At 40.5% G+C, this 19226-nt stretch overlaps 2 protein-coding genes and 1 long non-coding RNA gene across 3 annotated transcripts; all 3 read left to right on the top strand.

The window, feature by feature from the left end:
- Positions 1 to 3914: 3914 nt before the first annotated feature.
- On the top strand, positions 3915 to 4810 carry LOC128430630 (immunoglobulin kappa light chain-like). Its single transcript, XM_053416736.1, has 2 exons — positions 3915 to 3978; positions 4083 to 4810. Exons 1-2 carry the CDS (start codon positions 3921 to 3923, stop codon positions 4808 to 4810), a joined length of 786 nt encoding a protein of 261 aa, XP_053272711.1. The 5' UTR covers positions 3915 to 3920.
- A 621-nt stretch (positions 4811 to 5431) lies between these two features.
- LOC128429862 (uncharacterized) lies at positions 5432 to 6617 on the top strand. Its single transcript, XR_008333913.1, has 3 exons — positions 5432 to 5553; positions 5740 to 5783; positions 5901 to 6617. It is a non-coding gene; the product is annotated as an uncharacterized LOC128429862 (long non-coding RNA).
- A 1087-nt stretch (positions 6618 to 7704) lies between these two features.
- Positions 7705 to 9211, top strand: LOC128429846 (uncharacterized). Its single transcript, XM_053415686.1, has 5 exons — positions 7705 to 7801; positions 7903 to 8586; positions 8674 to 8799; positions 8879 to 8913; positions 9003 to 9211. Exons 2-5 carry the CDS (start codon positions 7992 to 7994, stop codon positions 9120 to 9122), a joined length of 876 nt encoding a protein of 291 aa, XP_053271661.1. The 5' UTR covers positions 7705 to 7801; positions 7903 to 7991; the 3' UTR covers positions 9123 to 9211.
- The last annotated feature ends 10015 nt before the right edge of the window (positions 9212 to 19226 follow it).

Consider the following 19226-nt stretch of genomic DNA (forward strand, 5'->3'; position numbering starts at 1 on the left):
AGACTGGCCTTCAACTCGATGCACCATAACCACAAACAATGCCTTGGTGTTTCCATTCAGTGACATCAATGGCCCCACCACATCAGCGTTCTAATTCAGTGAGCTTAGCTTAACTTCTGATCTTATATTGGCTTAATTTACCACATGAGTCTCAACATTTTAGGTTTTCACAGGATCGTCACATAGATGCAGACTAGATTAAATACCAAATAGGATTCAGTTGAGTTTACAGTCACATGTATCGCCTAGAAACTGCTGCTTAAATGGTTCAGCTGTCTAAGGTCACAAACCACATCAGAAAATAAATTGTTCAAAATTAAAAATACAATTAAAATTTGTTTAATCCTAACTCAGATGTCAAGCATTAAAAATACTCTGTACTTCTCATAGTAATATACCACGCCATATATTTCCCTCTCGCCATCGTACGGACGGTCGGGATGAACGGCTCGTCTAGGGGGAGGGGGCGGCAGTGGAGGGGCTGGGCAGCCTGGGGGCATATGGCAGAGGCAACTTCTCCTTCTGTCTTTTCAGATCCCCATGCTCAATCCTCCAAAATAAATGCAAAGGTAAAGATTAGCTGTTGTGTTACTGTTCAAACATTTGTGCACATTGTCTGTCATGGCCAACAACATGACTGACTGTTTCTCATGCACAGAATGAGCAGAATGAAGACGACCCCTGCTACATTGCTCACAGGGAGATACAGATGAACAGATCCAGAAGACAGAGGGATGATACCTGGAGTGAATGTGTGTACTTGAGTGTGAGGCAGTAGAGCTGGACACCTTCTGTATTGTTCTCTGTGTTTACATCACCACATTCTGACTTTAATGACATAAGAACAGTCTTTTACTTCCGTGTGAAACATTTAAAGCTTCAGTTTGTTATCATCTAAATAAAACAAGTTAAATTTGTATTTGTGTTTGCATGACTCATTTCTACTGTGTCTGTGCATTCAAAGTAGTGCAGGTAACAGTGGACGACGTGCATCCTGCTGAAGCGTGAGCTTACTTGAAGCCGAGCTTTCATTATTCACAGACCACAGCTATCTGTTGGAAACATGGTGACCACATGTCACATACAAGCAGTTTTTTTTTTTTTTATTTACTTGTGGCCAGAAGTGTTAACACCACCTCAAATTGCTTTAGTAAGGTTTGTATGACTTACTATCATTGTGTGTACCAACCAAAATGTTACCTACCAAAGGGGCGGGGTCATTTGCTACAGGCTTATACATATTGACATTAGACTGTATATAAAGTCTGGTCATAAACATACAGATATGTATATATATATATTCACTAAATATAACCTTTTGTGTGATTTATATCGAGAGTCATCAGCTCCCCCAAAACAAATCCACAGGTGATACTTATCTCAATGATCCATTAATGGCCTTTCAAACTTCCTATTACTGTTTAAATGATCTTTTCAGACCAATATCCTAATTCCTCTCTGTGTGTTTTGGACCTAGGGTTACCGAGATACAGACGACCTCTATTATGTTGCTTTGAATATTAACTTCCCTAACAGGTCAAGACGATAGATGGACAACAGAAAGGCTGAATGTGTGTACTCATCATAAAGCAGTGAAAGTGTGCAGTGCAGGAAACCACAAATGATGTTGCACCTACAAGCTTTTTATACTAATACTGTTGTGTCCATAGTAAACCTGCCTGTTTGGAATGGACTGTTTTCTTGTCCTGTGTTAACGCCCCGATGCTACTTCAGATGTATTCCTTGTAATTAGTGAGTCCTCCTCAAACACTTCTAGTGATTGACACATTTACTTTATTACTTCTGTTCTAACTAAGTCAATACAATCACCTCACTTCCAGTGAGCATCTTGAATACGACTTTTGTTGTTGTCTCATGTCACAAACTAGAATCTCAAGCAGCTGCAGCAGCTCTGAATATGGAGGTAAGTGATAGTAAGTGTTGCACTACTTTAGTAGCTTTGAATTTCTACGACACACTTTTATGAAATTTTTTAGCTATAAACTAAATTGGATGAATGTTCTTTAATGAAATACATTAATGCTGGTTTCAATATCACATGTTACGTTTAGACACACGTCCTCCTAATAAGGCAAATTACTCTTTTATTTTTAATTAGCAGGGTCATCAAGTTGCAAACAACCCACTGTAAGGTTCAGTTAGGCAAGTGGCCCCAGGATGCAGAGTTTAAACTAAAGGTGTCCTTTTGATGGCCAACAAACAAAAGAGAATCTCTAAAAGTCAAAAGAAAAAAAAGGTAACACAGAGGAAAACACTGGAAGTTTACGAGAAGAACAGACCAAGCAAGCACAGGAGATGAAGCATTTAGACAGGACAGGAGATTATGGCAGGCAGTAAGACAGATACTAGGACAGGGCATAACGACAAGCAAAAGGGATCACGACAAACATACAACAACAAACCGACAACAGGAAGCACAGAGACCTATATACACACAGGGAAGGCAGGGGCAATTGAACAAAGGTGGAACACATAAGGACTGGTGCAGGCAATCACAGAGACAGGAAGTGAAGAAAGAAAACACTCTAGGAGCAGGGCCTACAAAATAAAACAGAAAACAGAACACAGGGAGTGGGAAAACCAGGGACACAGAAGCAACAACACATACAAACATAAACAAAGGATATACATGAAACACAAGGAGGTACTAATGAACTGAAACTAAACACTCAAAAGATAAAACCATGACACCCACATTCTGCTGCTTTAATGGAGCATAGCTCCAGCAGAGCAAGAAGACAAACAGACGGTGACGGGAGTGAATGCGTGTACACCAGTGTAAAGCAGTAGAGCTGAACATCTTACACTTCCATACATTATGAATGTAAAGCTTCTCTATGCAAAACAAATTAAAGATATTAAATCATTGATTTTAAATCAATGATTTGATGTTGTCAGTTGCCATATTTTCCACTCCCACTAAATATAGAATATACTTCTTGAACTTAAGCCCAATTTCCTACCTGACATGTGAGGATCTGTATTTAGCCTCCATGTGGTCAAAAGACCTTCTGCTCTCTTTGTCTGAGCACTTTCAATCAGGAAGTCTCTGCAGTCTCTTCACTACACCCCAGTAGACTACTTCAAGTGAACAGCAATGAAATTAACAGAAGTTGACAGAAAACTAAATCAGCAATGCTCTCATCAAGCAGTGTTGATGTTACTCTTATGTTAGAATTGTTACCTCCACTTAGGAGGTTATGTTTTCACCCCTGTCTTGGCTGCTTGGCTGCTTGGGAGAAGGACAGGACATGGGCCAAGAAACAACCCATTCAATTGAGGTGCAGATCTGGACAAAAGGGGCTGATCCAGGATTCGTTCATCACTTCTCTTCATTGCCTAAATTGTAGAGTAGTAGAACATTTTAGAATTTATTCTATTATTTTATTGATGACTTCTGACTTTTTTATACCATGTGGTCCCTGTTGTAACCTCAGGTCCACGGCAAAGTCCCTAATAACCACTCCACATTCCCGGCTTCAGTACCAAAGGGGACCAAGTCTTTTCTGTTAGAGCCCCCCCTCTTTGACAGACAGATCTCCATCAGAAGATTGTTCCAAACTCCTTATCCTCTTCAGAGATACATTTTGTAAATGTGCTGTCTTAGTCCTTCTGGTCTGACTTCACCTCTAACTTTTATTAATATATTTTAATCTCTGTCCGATCTTACCAACTGTTTGTTATTTATTCATGCTAGACTATATATTTTTTTCATAACTTTTTCTAATCTTTAACATTTTTATCCAGTGATACTGTGACTCTTTTCAAAGAAAAAAGAATAATATCAAAGGTGGCAGTGATAAGATCAGTGTTGCCTTGCTGGCCAATCAACACAAGTCTTTACTCTGAAGAGAGGAGAAAGTGTCGGGCTGTTTGTCATTCAACACGACGATTTCAACATGAAGACATCTCAGAAGTTCGTTCTCTACCTGACATGTTTCTTCTTGGGGAAAATGGGTGAGTTGTGTGTTTTTTAAATATTCAGTCAGTCCTGATGCTGATCACGATTTAATTTCTCATAACATTAACAGTTATTTAGCTTTTCTCCTTTTTCTCCTCAGTTCAGATGCATCAATTTATCTTGTCTCCTCAAGTCAGTGGATTTATATCAGCTGATGTTGGAGACAACTTGACTTTGCAATGTTTCTATGAGAGGGATGAAAAAAAAATGTATTGGTACAAACAAACACCAGGACCAAAACCTCGAATTATCTCAGTGATGTACAAATCCACTAAAAGTAGTCAGTTATTGAATGAATTCAAGGACAATCACCGCTTCACTGTGGAAAATATGGATAATGCGAGTCACCTAAATATCTCAGATCTGCAGCTTTCAGACTCAGCTACTTACTACTGTTTACAGAGTCGTTCACATGTGCTTGAGTTTATGGAGGGCGTCACTGTCAGTGTGAAAGGTTCAGGGTCTAACATCCAGGCTGTGGTGCATCAGTCTGAGAGCATCCAGCCAGGAGGCTCTGTGACTCTCAGCTGTACAGTTCACACTGGGACCTGTGATGGAGAACACAGTGTTTACTGGTTCAAGAGCTCTGAAGATCCTCAGCCAGGACTCATTTACACCCACGTAGACAGGAACGATCAGTGTGAGAGGAAACCCGACAATCAGACACACACCTGTGTCTACAACTTGTCAATGGAGAGAGTGAACCGTTCTCATGCTGGGACCTACTACTGTGCTGTCGCTGCATGTGGACACATTGTGTTTGGAGACGGGACCAAGCTGGAGTTTGATGGTGAGTCTCTACCAGAGACTGTCGCAATTAATGAATAGTGACAGTTACCTAGAAAGAGACGGGACTTTGGTAAAATACTGTATAGCAATAAATTGAAACAGTAACCCAGTTGGTCCTGTCTGAATGTCCCCACTAAGGGTGACCCAATAAGGCTTCACCACCAGTGGACGCTGGAGGTGTGCACCACGACTAAATCGATTTTTTTTATTGATGATTATTATTGTATTTGCTATTAGTGATGATAGCGTTGATCATAGTAATGATTATAATTTCATTATAAATGATAATTTATTACGTATTAGTACAACTTTTCTTCTTTATTTTTTATCAAAGATAATATCATTATTACTATAATTATTATTATATCGGTGAGATAATTTTTTATAATAAGATCATTTTAAAAGGGGTCTGATTATTATGAATGTAAGATTATTAGTATTTTTATTATAATTATTAAAAATATTTGTTCTTTTCATATAGAAAACAAACACACACACTCACACACACACAAACACACTGCTTTGTCATTCCGTTCTGTTAACTGTCCTGTATTCACTGTTGTTGTCCTCTTTGTTTTGTTTGTCAAAGTCTTGTCTCTTGTGTTGCAAAGTAAAATGAACATTTCAAAAAAGACGAGACACAATTAGTAGAACTTCTTCTGTTGCAGATGAAGTGAACTGGCTGTTGTATTTCCTGAGTGGAGCTTTGGGATTCACCATCAGCCTTTTGCTGGCTGTGTTACTGTACAAGATAAACAAGAGAAGATGCTGGAGATGTTCAGGTAACCACTCATCTCTAGCTTGTTAAAAGTGGATCAGGAGACGCAAACTCCTCAATTGAACACATACAACATAAGACTAGTTCAGAAGTAAACCCAGGTTAAGAGGTAAAGGCACCTAACAGGACATAAGTGAACACAAGTCTAAGAGTGACTAAGTCTTTGTCTTTGTATGTGTTTTATAATCAGAGTCTCATACACAACCATCATCTCCCTCCACAACAAATGCAGAGGTAAATACAATCTTTTTAAGCGTGAAATTTACAATCGACAATAAAAAAAGTATTTATTATTATATTATTATATTTTTTATGACGAGCCATTTTGATGTACTTATATGTTGTTTCTAGGGCAACCAACATGCAGATGAGCTCCATTACGCTGCAGTAAATGTGAACGTGGCCAGCAGATCAAGACGACAGAGGGACAACACAAACGATGGATGTGTGTACTCAAGTGTTAAACTGTAGAATTTTGTTTTCTCGAAAGGTCTATGTTTGAGATGAGGGATTTCTCAGTCTGTCTTTAGAGGTGGAGCATGATTCTTGTCTGTATTGCTTTTTTATCCTTTTTCTTATTATAAATGTGGCCTTTTTTGTGATTAATGATAAAAAACAACTTGTGATGTAATTACACTTTTATGGTTAGACAATGTGTGTGGGGGGGGGCAATGTTTGGACAGTTGCTGTTGGTCTTTGATTGAATGACACTTTGACGATGACATATGGAAAACAATGATTCAAGTTCTTGTAATGAAAGTCCAATGAAGGGTATTACTCATATAGCAGGGACCTAAATATGTTGACACCCTCACATTATGGAAACAAAACATGAGTCCAGAGGATTTAAATCATTAAATTTCGTATGTTTTAAGCTTCGGTTTAGGTCAGGGTAAAGTTTGGAGTTAAAGACAAGACACTGTAACGTCCTCTGAAATCATGGAGACATTTGGCATAACACATCCAACACTTCAAAATTGAATTTGACATTTTAGGTAGAATAAGTTGTCCTCTATTTTTTTTGTATTTTATTTAGATACTGATTCTATAGACACGAGGGAACGTATTTTGATTTGATGGCCCATTGCATGGTTGGTCCAGATCTTCCCATATTTTTTTTTTTTTTTTTTTGTCAGGCCTCCACACTCTCATATTAATATTATATTTGTTTATACTTTGGTTATGTGAATAAATTCTTTGTTGAATCTAGCGTGTCGTCCTCTTTAATATGTTGCAGCAACTGGACTGACCCAAATTTTAATTTATGCTGGTGTGGCCATAACATTTGGATACTTAGGTCTCCCGCTTCATCCTCTTAAGTTTCTCACACACACACACACAGAGACACACACACATTTATAGTCAATTGTTGTCTTGTGTTTGTCGTAGTCAACTATCATGCTTTGAAGATTCTTCTTTACTTCATGGCAGGAATATGTGTGAATAAAAAACTGAATGAGACTTACTGTGTAAACATATGAAGCCAAATCCAGCCCAAAAGGTTTGATCATTTGAAAAGAAAGAAGTGAAAGTTTTGATTGCAGGAATTTTGATTTTTAAGGTGCAGAACTCATTCAGAGTGTCTGTTACTGGTGAACATTTTTCTAATCCTTCCATCCAAATAAGACACATCTTGTTTGTGATTTTCTACATGAGCACTAAAAATTAAGAAGCACACTTCATGAGTGTGTCTTGACAAAAACATCAGATACATTCAACAACTTTTAACATCAGCCCGTTCAGCCACAGCCTGTTTTTTGAAGTCTCATCTCTTGAGACGTCTCAGACTTTTTATTTAGGCCACCTCTCCCCACCTTTCCCCTTCATTGACACGTCAGACGATTCAGTAGGTTTTTAATGGTGATTGAAACAAGTTGTACCTCAAGACCTTCAGAAGACATATGAGTCTCACACATACTGAAATGTATTGAGAGAAATAACGTCTCCATTTTTTCAATAAGTCTGAATCAAAGTCCCTCCTGAAAGCATATACAGTAGTATTTTCCAATTCTGCCTCACTCACTGTATCTCTGTACAAATCTTCTCGTGGACCAGAAATGTGGGGCGGGGAAGGGGGGGAGCACTGGTGACATGATCATGCAGGCTCCTCTCTGATTGGCCGACCCAGTAGTCTTGTATCTGAAAAGCAGAGAAGGGTGTAGAGATCTTCTCCATTAAGCACAGTAACTGCAACAAAATGAACGATCTGACCTTTGCTCTGTGCGTGGCATGTCTGCTCTTGGGGAGAATGGGTAAGTTGTTTTTCTTTTTTAAGGGCACTAGTGAGGTCACGATTTAAACTTCCATTCTCTGCCATGCGTTACAATATCCTCACTGTCCATTTTCTCCACAGCTGATGTGACACCATCTTCACGCTTTAAATCAGCTTAAGTTGGTGAAGACGTGACTTTGGACTGTTTCTATGACAATGATTCTACAGTGATGCTATACTGGTTCAAACAGATTCTGGGACAGAAACCAAAGCTCATGTCTAAGTTCTATAGGCACGACATCGATGAGGATGAGGACAAACTGACTGGTGAATTTAGAAATGATACACGCTTTAAACTGGAAATTACCACACGTAAAAATCATTTGAAGATCTCAGACGTGCAAATTTCAGACTCAGCAACTTACTTCTGCATAACAGGCTTTTTATGCACGTATGAGTTCAAGGAGAGCATCTCTCTCAGTGTGAAAGGTTCAGGGTCTAACATCCAGGCTGTGGTGCATCAGTCTGAGAGCATCCAGCCAGGAGGCTCTGTGACTCTCAGCTGTACAGTTCACACTGGGACCTGTGATGGAGAACACAGTGTTTACTGGTTCAAGAACTCTGAAGAACCTCAGCCAGGACTCATTTACACCCACGGAGACAGGAACGATCAGTGTGAGAGGAAACCAGACACACAGACACACACCTGTGTCTACAACTTGTCAATGGAGAGAGTGAACCATTCTCATGCTGGGACCTACTACTGTGCTGTCGCTGCATGTGGACACATTGTGTTTGGAGACGGGACCAAAGTGGACTTTGAAGGTAACTAGAACTTCAGCCAAGATTGTCACAATTGTTAAATAGTGGTGGAAAGCTCAGTAATGTCTCCTGATGTCTGGCTCTCTCCAGAGGTGGTGGACTATCTTCCCTTGGTGTATTTCCTGAGCGGAGCTCTGGCGTTCACCAAAATCCTGGTTGTTTCTCTGGCTTACACAGCACAAAGAGCGCTCAAGACAAACTGCTTCCAGGGCTCAGGTGGGGTGATCCTCATTATCTGTTCCTCATGATCCCAGTGATCATTATATGACATTAAAAAGTAATTCTGTCTTTTCAGATCCCCATGCTGCATCCTCCAAAATAAATGCAAAGGTAAAGATGAGCTGTTGTGTTACTCTTCAAACACTTGTGCACATTGTCTGTCATGGCCAACAACATGACTGACTGTTTCTCATGCACAGGATGAGCAGAATGAAGACGACCCCTGCTACATTGCTCACAGGGAGATACAGATGAACAGATCCAGAAGACAGAGGGATGATACCTGGAGTGAATGTGTGTCCTTGAGTGTGAGGCAGTAGAGCTGGACACCTTCTGTATTTGTCTCCTTGTTTAATCACCACATTATGTCTTTACTGACATCAGAACAGTCCTGTAAATTAGATCTTTACCTCCGTGTGAAACATGTAAAGCTTCAGCTTGTTATCATCTAAATAAAACAAGTTTAATTTGTATTTGTGTGTGCATGACTCATTTCTACTGTGTCTGTGCATTCAAAGTAGTGCAGGTAACAGTGGACGACGTGCATCCTGCTGAAGCGTGAGCTTTCTCATGAAGCCGAGCTTTCATTATTCACAGACCACAGCTATCTGTTGGAAACATGGTGACCACATGTCACATACAAGCAGTTTTTTGTAATTTACTTGTGGCCAGAAGTGTTAACACAACCTAGTGTACCTACCAAAAATGTTAACTACTAAAGGGGCGGAGTCATTTGATGCTATCTTCAACTTTCTGAAGTGAGGACGTTGGGGGCCACAGGGATCTCAGAGATGCATATCTCAAAACCTCAATATAGGTGTGCAGTGCTAAAAGCTACCACAAATAAATTAAATCAGATCCTGCTCAAAAGTCCCCTCTGATATATATCTTCCTCTAACCGAATACATAAACATATGGTGCAGCCTTTAAACAGGCCACTTCTCAGTGTTTGGCTTTTGCTCTGACTCTCTGTGGTGGATAAGGTGAGAGCACTGTGACTGTGAGCAGGTTTCCGCTGGTGGGAAATGAAGTCCTGTCACTCTAACACAGGAAGAATGAAGTGTTTAACAAAGAGAAGTCATCTTTACAAGAGGCAGCTCGTATGCTGTATGCAAGGAAGGGAAAAACACAAAAGCCCTAACAGAGCAAACTGAAAGATTTTGAAGTGATGTGTCTATACTTTAATTGACTATTTAATTCGAGTTTTTGCTTTAATTCTATGTAATTTCTTCTCCTCACAAATTTTCCGATTTACTCTAATTTTGATGTATTGAGGGACACTACCTGTATTTGTTTTTGTTATTTTCTTCTAATCACTTCCTGTTTGGTAATTTGTCAATGTTTTTTTTCCATTTTAAGTAGAGCTGTGAAAAATAACGCGTTAACGCGTTATGATTAAATTACAGGATTAATTCGTTGGTTTTTTTTAACACATTTAACGCATGCGCAGAAGGACCTTCCAATTCCGCCGCCTCTGCACTAGTCGCCGCTCTAATGCAGTCAGACGGCAGCTGCCATTCAAACAAACAAACAACATGGATAATTCTGATGAACCTGAGGACCTTCTGGACGGGAAGATCGTGTTCCAAAAAAACAAAGATCGAACATTCAGTAAAACCAAGGTGATATGCACACTCTGCGAGAAGACGTTATCGTTTCACCGTAGCAATACCCGCCTAACCACCGCAACGCGAAGCATGTGTTGGTCGGCGAGGGGCGTTCAAGTGGAATGCGCCAAACCAGACTCACTCGCAGGACACATTGTGCAAAAGAAGCGGTCAGCTTTACTGTCAGAGAATTTGAACAAGTTAGTTTGCCTCACCAACTGGCTAAAGACCGAGTAGCTAAGAGGGCCTTTAGAGGCATTAGATTGTATCATGGTGTGGTTAATGGTTGTGTGACAAAAAATATAAAAAATGTCAACCATCCTATGGCTAAGAAGCTCAAATAATTTCTGTTTAATTTAAAAAAAAAAGTTTTATTCAACCACACACTGGCTAAGGAGCCCGAATTCTGTTTAGGATGAAGATTATATTAATGTTCCATATGGAAAAGCAATGATAACTGCTGAAGAACTGCTGAGTTGCAGCACAAAAGAAAAGTTAAATGTCATAAATCTTGTTTTCACAAAAATATTCCGAAAAAAATCGGTAATGTGATTAATCATGATTAATCCATAGAAACCTGTGATTAATTTGATTAAAAATTGTAATCATTTCACAGCCCTAATTATTATATTATTATCTATTTTATATTCACTTTCTGCCAATAGATCCCTTTCCCCCAAATCTTACACTCTGAACATACAAGTTGGTTCTCATCTGTGCCGTTTGGTCGTCTGGGACCAGCAACTCGCTTCATTGCTTGCTTTTTTTTCATTACGGACTATTTGACGGATTCTCGTAAAATAAAGACATTTTTCTCACAATATAAGAACTTTATTTTCATAAAGTTAAAGGGGAAACATTATGCCCATTTTACCACAGTTGATATGGTTTCTTGTGGTCTTAATGAAATGTCTGTAACATTTTTTGGTCAAAATACCTCAAGGATCATTTAAAACAGCACCCTTTTTACCCTGTCTAAAACAGCCCTCCTCAGATTGACCTGTTTTGAGTGCCCAGCCCCCCCCGCCCCTCTCACCGCCCCGCCCCAGACACACACACACACACGCACACACATCCAGTTTCACGTCTTAAATTGCCTTAGCATAAGTAAGGTTGTTAAAATCATTTTAAGTCACTGTCCTACACATATATTTCTGTATCTGTTTGTTGTGTTTCTTCATTGAAGCTACAATTTTCAAACTACTAAACCTTCTGATAAAGATGAACATTATTTAAATACATGCATTAGATATGTGTGTATACAGTATATAATTATAGTGATAATTAAGTTAAGTTATACCTGCTGTTTCAACCGGGGCGACACACACAGAAGCAACGACTCGGGTTAGCCTCCGAGTGCATTGTTTTCTAGTTATAGCCGTGCTTCTACCGGGGCGACACACCCAAGCTACGACTCCGAGAGTATTGTTCCTCCGCTCCGGACCCAAAATGGGATCTCTCCCCCCACCTCCCAGTCCGATGCTTCTCGTCCGGGGTTCCACATGCAATACTGCTGTAAAAACGTGCACAAGCAGCCATTCCAGAAAGTGCTTTAACTTTAAACACAAACTAACACCAAGCTAGCGTTAGCTCACTGCTGCTAACCATAGATGGTCACACACAGGCTGGAGATTTGTCACAGATCGATAATGATCAAGGATGAAAATGAGACATACCCTGCAGACGTGGGGAACCCTGAGCCGGTGAGACGTGTCCGGCTGTCAGGTGTGTGAAGTCAGTGGGAGCATCGCCAGCCTCGCAGTGAGCCGCCCGGGGACAGCCGGGGTCCAACCCGCCACCGAGCAGCCGTCTGCCCGCTGCCGCTGCCGCCGGCCGGCAAGCCGGGCACTGATTGCTATGAGGCTAACGCCACCTAGCTTACATGTCACCGTCAATTACCGAAACAAAACAACAGCTTTTCTAGTTGAAGACACTCACTGCGACACAAGACACTCACTGTCAACGCTCCAATGTCCGTGGGGAGATCAGTCAGGCGGCTGCTGCTAACCGTAAACAAACACCGACAGGTCCACCAGAAGCAAGCCGCTGACATAGAGCCACAGCCCGACATCACCCAGCGAGCCCGAGCTGAGGAGGGGGCTGTGGCTCTAACTTACCCCGACCGCAGGCTCTGTTTCCTCCGCCTCTCACCCTGCTCCCCGGCTGGTTAGCGTCCCCCCTCGGCTAGCTCCCCAGTTAACACCCGCCGCCTTGAGTTGAGGAGGGTGCTGTGGCTCGTAATTTACCCTGGTCTCCTCCTCCGCCAGATCTCCGCCTCCAGGGGGGGGGGGGCTATGCCATGTAGACCGACTGTGACGTCAATTCTGGTCATATTCCCATTCAACGCACTCTATCGTATAGTTTCTGACATAGAGGAACCACAACAAATTGCGGGAGTTGTTTTTTTCCAGAGATTTGGGACGGTAGACACGCCAGATACCCAAATTAACGTGTAGAAGCACTACAAAAGTGGAATTTTCATAATATGTCTCTTTTAAGACTTTTTCTCTCCTAAAATCTCACTTTGACTCTCGACCATTTAAATGCAAGTTACTCTTAAACTGACACATCACCATGAAAACTGTTTGGCAAATGGATACCTTCTTGAAAAACTGTGCAGGCATGTGGAAATAAAAGTTCACATTTAGAAAGTGGATAATATATAATAAGATCCTCTGTGACATGCATCAAATACATGATGACAGTACTGTGTATTGTCAGCCTGTTCCCCGCCTCTTTACACTGAGACCACTTGTCTTTGAAACACAGTTCAGTCACGAACATTACAGCAGTGCTGTCGCACCATGCGCACGACAATGAACTTCACCCTCCTGTCAGCTATACTCTGTATCCTCAGTAAGTACATCTATTTTTTTCTCAATATATCAACAGCCAATTTTAATGATTTTTAATGGTTTATATCTATTTTGTTAAAGTAAAGTAAATTGACTCATGCTATGTAGCCATCTTGACTTGATACATATATCCCTTGCAACAACCTCTCCACCCAAACGGAGAAATATCTGAATTTTGTTTGTTTCAGGTTGGATCTCTGTCTCACGTTGTGAATTTCACGTTGTGGAGGTCCAGACCGGTGAAGAGGTCACGCTGCTGTGTACCAACTACACCAGTTCCCTCTCTGACATATCATGGTTCAGACTGAAAAACGGATCTAACACCAGCCCCATCTCCTCCATGCTCTCCCTTGAGAGAGGTGCATCGTACTTCGATGGGTTTGAAAAAGAAAAGTTCAACATGACGTCCAACGTCAGTAACGTCTTTCTCCAAATCAAACAAGTGAATTTATCTGACTCTGGACTCTATATATGTGGCTATAACATGGGCAGAGACTACAGAAAATCCCCAGCAGTTTACAGTGCAACATATTTAAAGGTTAAAGGTAAGATCGCTGCAGAGTTTTGTCTGTGTTTTGTTATAGGGGAAATAGATTTTATGCCGGCTTGTTTGTTTTAGACAACGTTAGCAGGTAATAATACAATTATGACATGTTTATATTTAAAGAAATGTAATCTCTGCTGAAGCCTTTATGATGGTGATAGCATTTGTCTGCACCATAGACTTTATAAAAAGATGGACGACATGAGAGCACCACAAAAGTTAGGCCCAAGCGTCACTGTCGCTACCTGGTGGCTGGCTGCAACATAGTTCATAAACCCTGCCCCCTCATTGTTAGCAAATTGGACATGGACCAAAATAAGATAGACGGTTTCTGTCATTTGAGGTAGTTGTAATCACACTGATGTATGCTCAAGTGTTTTGTTATTTGTTATCTGATGCTTTAAAGACGAGGTGAAAAGTAGAAGTGGAGCCACGTCGTCCATCTTTACACAGTCTTTGGTCTCAGCACTCAAAAATGTATCTTTGTTTAGAAAAGTCTGATGAACAAGCAAATCTTACCATGGTGATCCTCATGGGCGGTCTGATTATCGTCCTCATTATAATCATCATCGCTCTGGTTCTTAAAATCTGGAAACTTCATACAGGTATTTATGCGTTTTTATTCCAACTTTGACAATACAACACTCCCCTACTCCTGACCAGATGCATTGTTTCTGTCATTTAGCACATAAAGAGGCACAGGATCTACAAGAAAGTAAGGTAATCAAACTTGAACCATAGATTAACATGGATCCAAGTCTTTCAGTCATCAAGTAGTGGTTTCATGTAATGCCACACAGACAACTCAGGGTGATATAAGTCATTGAATACTTCTATTTACAGAATGTGGGCTCTGATGACCTGAACTACGCAGGACTGAGTTTCCTTCCAAGAGCAGAGCGGAGCAGAAGGCCTGCTAGAGAGAGAGAGCCGGAGCCTAATGTTGTCTACGCCACCACCATGCACTCAAGAAACCAGCTCAGAGCTCAGAGAGGAACTGAGGCGTTGCCTTCAGTCTGCTTTTTAGCTTTTGTGCCATTTGTGGATGGGAGCAGTTGACATCACTGTGACAAGATGTGAAATGTAATTGTGATATCTGTGCCACAGAAAATCTTACTTAAACTCAAGTCTTTATTTTCTCGTTGTGCATGTGTATCTTGGTGCAAAAGAAAAAAGGCAAAAGGCTGGAAAAGATGTTGATGACTGTCCAGAGTTTTGTATTAGTCACGACCTCCGGCGATGTCTGGAGAATGGGGATCAGACTTCCTGCAGCGTTTGCCTTTCATACATGAACAAAACAGCAGGAGATTTTCCTATCATATTGTATATCAAGCAGTATTGTTGTAATCATAATCCACGATCAGCTGCCATCAAGAACACGATCCACCACCACTATCTAATATCAGTGTCCCCCTTCACGATCACGATCCATCACCACGATCAGATGCCACCATGATCCACATTTTCAGTTAAATTAAAGTGTATTTCCACCATCACCTAGGTGGAAGTCTGCAGTCTGGTGAAACATTACTCGTTTGACAGGGAGCGACAGAGCAGTCAAGGGTTAGGGTCAAAGGTTTGTCTGACTCTGACTAGTTCACTGCTGCAGAGTCGTTTCAGAAACATATCAGCTGCTGCGTCAATATTGCTGCCATTTGCTTCAGCCCCTCCATCAACCCAGCATCCACCTGTAGGCTCCTATGAGGGTTATGAGTGTTTGTTCATCACTTCCATCATATTTATGTAATCATATCTGGGGGAGTGATTAAGTTGGAGCCTATAGACACCAAACAATGACCTGTTCTATTGCTGCAATAAATATTTGAAAGCGAGATGTCTGACAGAACTTTATTTAATTACTTGCGTGTCTAAGACATTGCACATCTTCCACAACTACAGGAAGACTGGTCTTCAACTCGATGCACCATAACCACAAACAATGCCTTGGTGTTTCCATTCAGTGACATCAAGGGCCCCACCACATCAGCGTTCTAATTCAGTGAGCTTAGCTTAACTTCTGATCTTATATTGGCTTAATTTACAACACGAGTCTCAACAGTTTAGGTTTTCACAGGATCGCCACATAGATGCAGACTAGATTAAATACCAAATAGGATTCAGTTGAGTTTACAGTCACATGTATCGCCTAGAAACTGCTGCTGAAATGGTTCAGCTGTCTAAGGTTACAAACCACATCAGAACACTAAATGTTCAAACTTTAAAATACAATAAAAAAATTTTAATCCTAACTTACATGTCAAGCATTAAAAATACTCGGTACTTCTCATAGTAATATACCATGCCATATATTTCCCTCTCGCCATCGTACAGATGGCTGGGCAGCCTGGGGGCATATGGCAGAGGCAACCTCTCCTTCTGTATTTTCAGATCCCCATGCTCAAACCTCCAAAATAAATGCAAAGGTAAAGAAGAGCTGTTGTGTTACTGTTCAAACACTTGTGCACATTGTCTGTCATGGCCAACAACATGACTGACTGTTTCTCATGCACAGGATGAGCAGAGTGAAGACGACCCTGCTACATTGCTCACAGGGAGATACAGATGAACAGATCCAGAAGACAGAGGGATGATACCTGGAGTGAATGTGTGTACTTGAGTGTGAGGCAGTAGAGCTGGACACCTTCTGTATTGTTCTCTGTGTTTACATCACCACATTCTGACTTTAATGACATAAGAACAGTCTTTTACTTCCGTGTGAAACATTTAAAGCTTCAGTTTGTTATCATCTAAATAAAACAAGTTAAATTTGTATTTGTGTGTGCATGACTCATTTCTACTGTGTCTGTGCATTCAAAGTAGTGCAGGTAACAGTGGACGACGTGCATCCTGCTGAAGCGTGAGCTTACTTGAAGCCGAGCTTTCATTATTCACAGACCACAGCTATCTGTTGGAAACATGGTGACCACATGTCACATACAAGAAGTTTTTTTTTTTTTTATTTACTTGTGGCCAGAAGTGTTAACACCACCTCAAATTGCTTTAGTAAGGTTTGTATGACTTACTATCATTGTGTGTACCAACCAAAATGTTACCTACCAAAGGGGCGGGGTCATTTGCTACAGGCTTATACATATTGACATTAGACTGTATATAAAGTCTGGTCATAAACATACAGATATGTATATATATATATTCACTAAATATAACCTTTTGTGTGATTTATATCGAGAGTCATCAGCTCCCCCAAAACAAATCCACAGGTGATACTTATCTCAATGATCCATTAATGGCCTTTCAAACTTCCTATTACTGTTTAAATTATCTTTTCAGACCAATATCCTAATTCGTCTCTGTGTGTTTTGGACCTAGGGTTACCGAGATACAGACGACCTCTATTATGTTGCTTTGAATATTAACTTCCCTAACAGGTCAAGACGACAGATGGACCACAGAAAGGCTGAATGTGTGTACTCAGCATAAAGCAGTGAAAGTGTGCAGTGCAGGAAACCACAAATGATGTTGTCGCACCTACAAGCTTTTTATACTAATACTGTTGTGTCCATAGTAAACCTGCCTGTTTGGAATGGACTGTTTTCTTGTCCTGTGTTAACGCCCCAATGCTACTTCAGATGTATTCCTTGTAATTAGTGAGTCCTCCTCAAACACTTCTAGTGATTGACACATTTACTTTATTACTTCTGTTCTAACTAAGTCAATAGAATCACCTAACTTCCAGTGAGCATCTTGAACACGACTTTTGTTGTTGTCTTTTGTCACAAACTAGAATCTCAAGCAGCTGCAGCAGCTCTGAATATGGAGGTAAGTTTTAGTGTTGCACTACTTTAGTAGCTTTGAATTTCTACGACATACTTTTATGAATTTTTTTAGCTATAAACAAAATTGGATGAATGTTCTTTAATGAAATACATTAATGCTGGTTTCAATATCACATGTTACGTTTAGACACACGTCCTCATAATAAGGCAAATTACTCTTTTATTTTTAATTAGCAGGGTCATCAAGTTGCAAACAACCCACTGTCAGGTTCAGTTAGGCAAGTGGCCCCAGGATGCAGAGTTTAAACTAAAGGTGTCCTTTTGATGGCCAACAAACAAAAGAGAATCTCTAAAAGTCAAAAGAAAAAAAAGGTAACACAGAGGAAAACACTGGAAGTTTACGAGAAGAACAGACCAAGCAAGCACAGGAGATGAAGCATATAGACAGGACAGGAGATTACGGCAGGCAGTTAGACAGATACTAGGACAGGGCATAACGACAAGCAAAAGGGATCACGACAAACATACAACAACAAACCGACAACAGGAAGCACAGAGACCTATATACACACAGGGAAGGCAGGGGCAATTGAACAAAGGTGGAACACATAAGAACTGATGCAGGCAATCACAGAGACAGGAAGTGAAGAAAGAAAACACTCTAGGAGCAGGGCCTACAAAATAAAACAGAAAACAGAACACAGGGAGTGGAAAAAACAGGGACACAGAAGCAACAACACATACAAACATAAACACAAGGATATACATGAAACACAAGGAGGTACTAATGAACTGAAAACACTCTTCAAAAAGAGGCGGAAACTAAACACTCAAAAGATAAAACCATGACATCCACATTATGCTGCTTTAATGGAGCACAGCTCCAGCAGAGCAAGAAGACAAACAGACGGTGACGGGAGTGAATGCGTGTACACCAGTGTTAAAGCAGTAGAGCTGAACATCTTACACTTCCATACATGATGAATGTAAAGCTTCTCTATGCAAAAAAAAATTAAAATTAAATCATTGATTTTAAATCAATGATTTGATGTTGTCAGTTGCCATATTTTCCACTCCCACTAAATATAGAATATACTTCTTGAACTTAAGCCCAATTTCCTACCTGACATGTGAGGATCTGTATTTAGCCTCCGTGTGGTCAAAAGACCTTCTGCTCTCTTTGTCTGAGCACTTTCAATCAGGAAGTCTCTGCAGTGTCTTCACTACAACCCAGAAGACTACTTTAAGTGAAAAGCAATGAAATTAACAGAAGTTGACGGAAAACTAAATCAGCAATGCTCTCATCAAGCAGTGTTGATGTTACTCTTATGTTAGAATTGTTACCTCCACTAAGGAGGTTATGTTTTCACCCCTGTCTTGGTTGGTTGGTTGCTTGGGAGAAGGACAGGACATGGACCAAGAAACAACCCATTAAATTGAGATGCAGATCTGGACAAAAGGGGCTGATCCAGGATTCTTTCATCACTTCTCTTCATTGCCTAAATTGTAGAGTAGTAGAACATTTTAGAATTTATTCTATTATTTTATTGATGACTTCTGACTTTTTGATACCATGTGGTCCCTGTTGTAACCTCAGGTCCACGGCAAAGGCCCTAATAACCACTCCACATTCCCGGCTTCAGTACCAAAGGGGACCAGGTCTTTTCTGTTAGAGCCCCCC

Source organism: Pleuronectes platessa, chromosome 23 (assembly GCF_947347685.1).
Source record: "Pleuronectes platessa chromosome 23, fPlePla1.1, whole genome shotgun sequence".
In the NCBI taxonomy this organism is placed as follows: Eukaryota; Metazoa; Chordata; class Actinopteri; order Pleuronectiformes; family Pleuronectidae; genus Pleuronectes; species Pleuronectes platessa.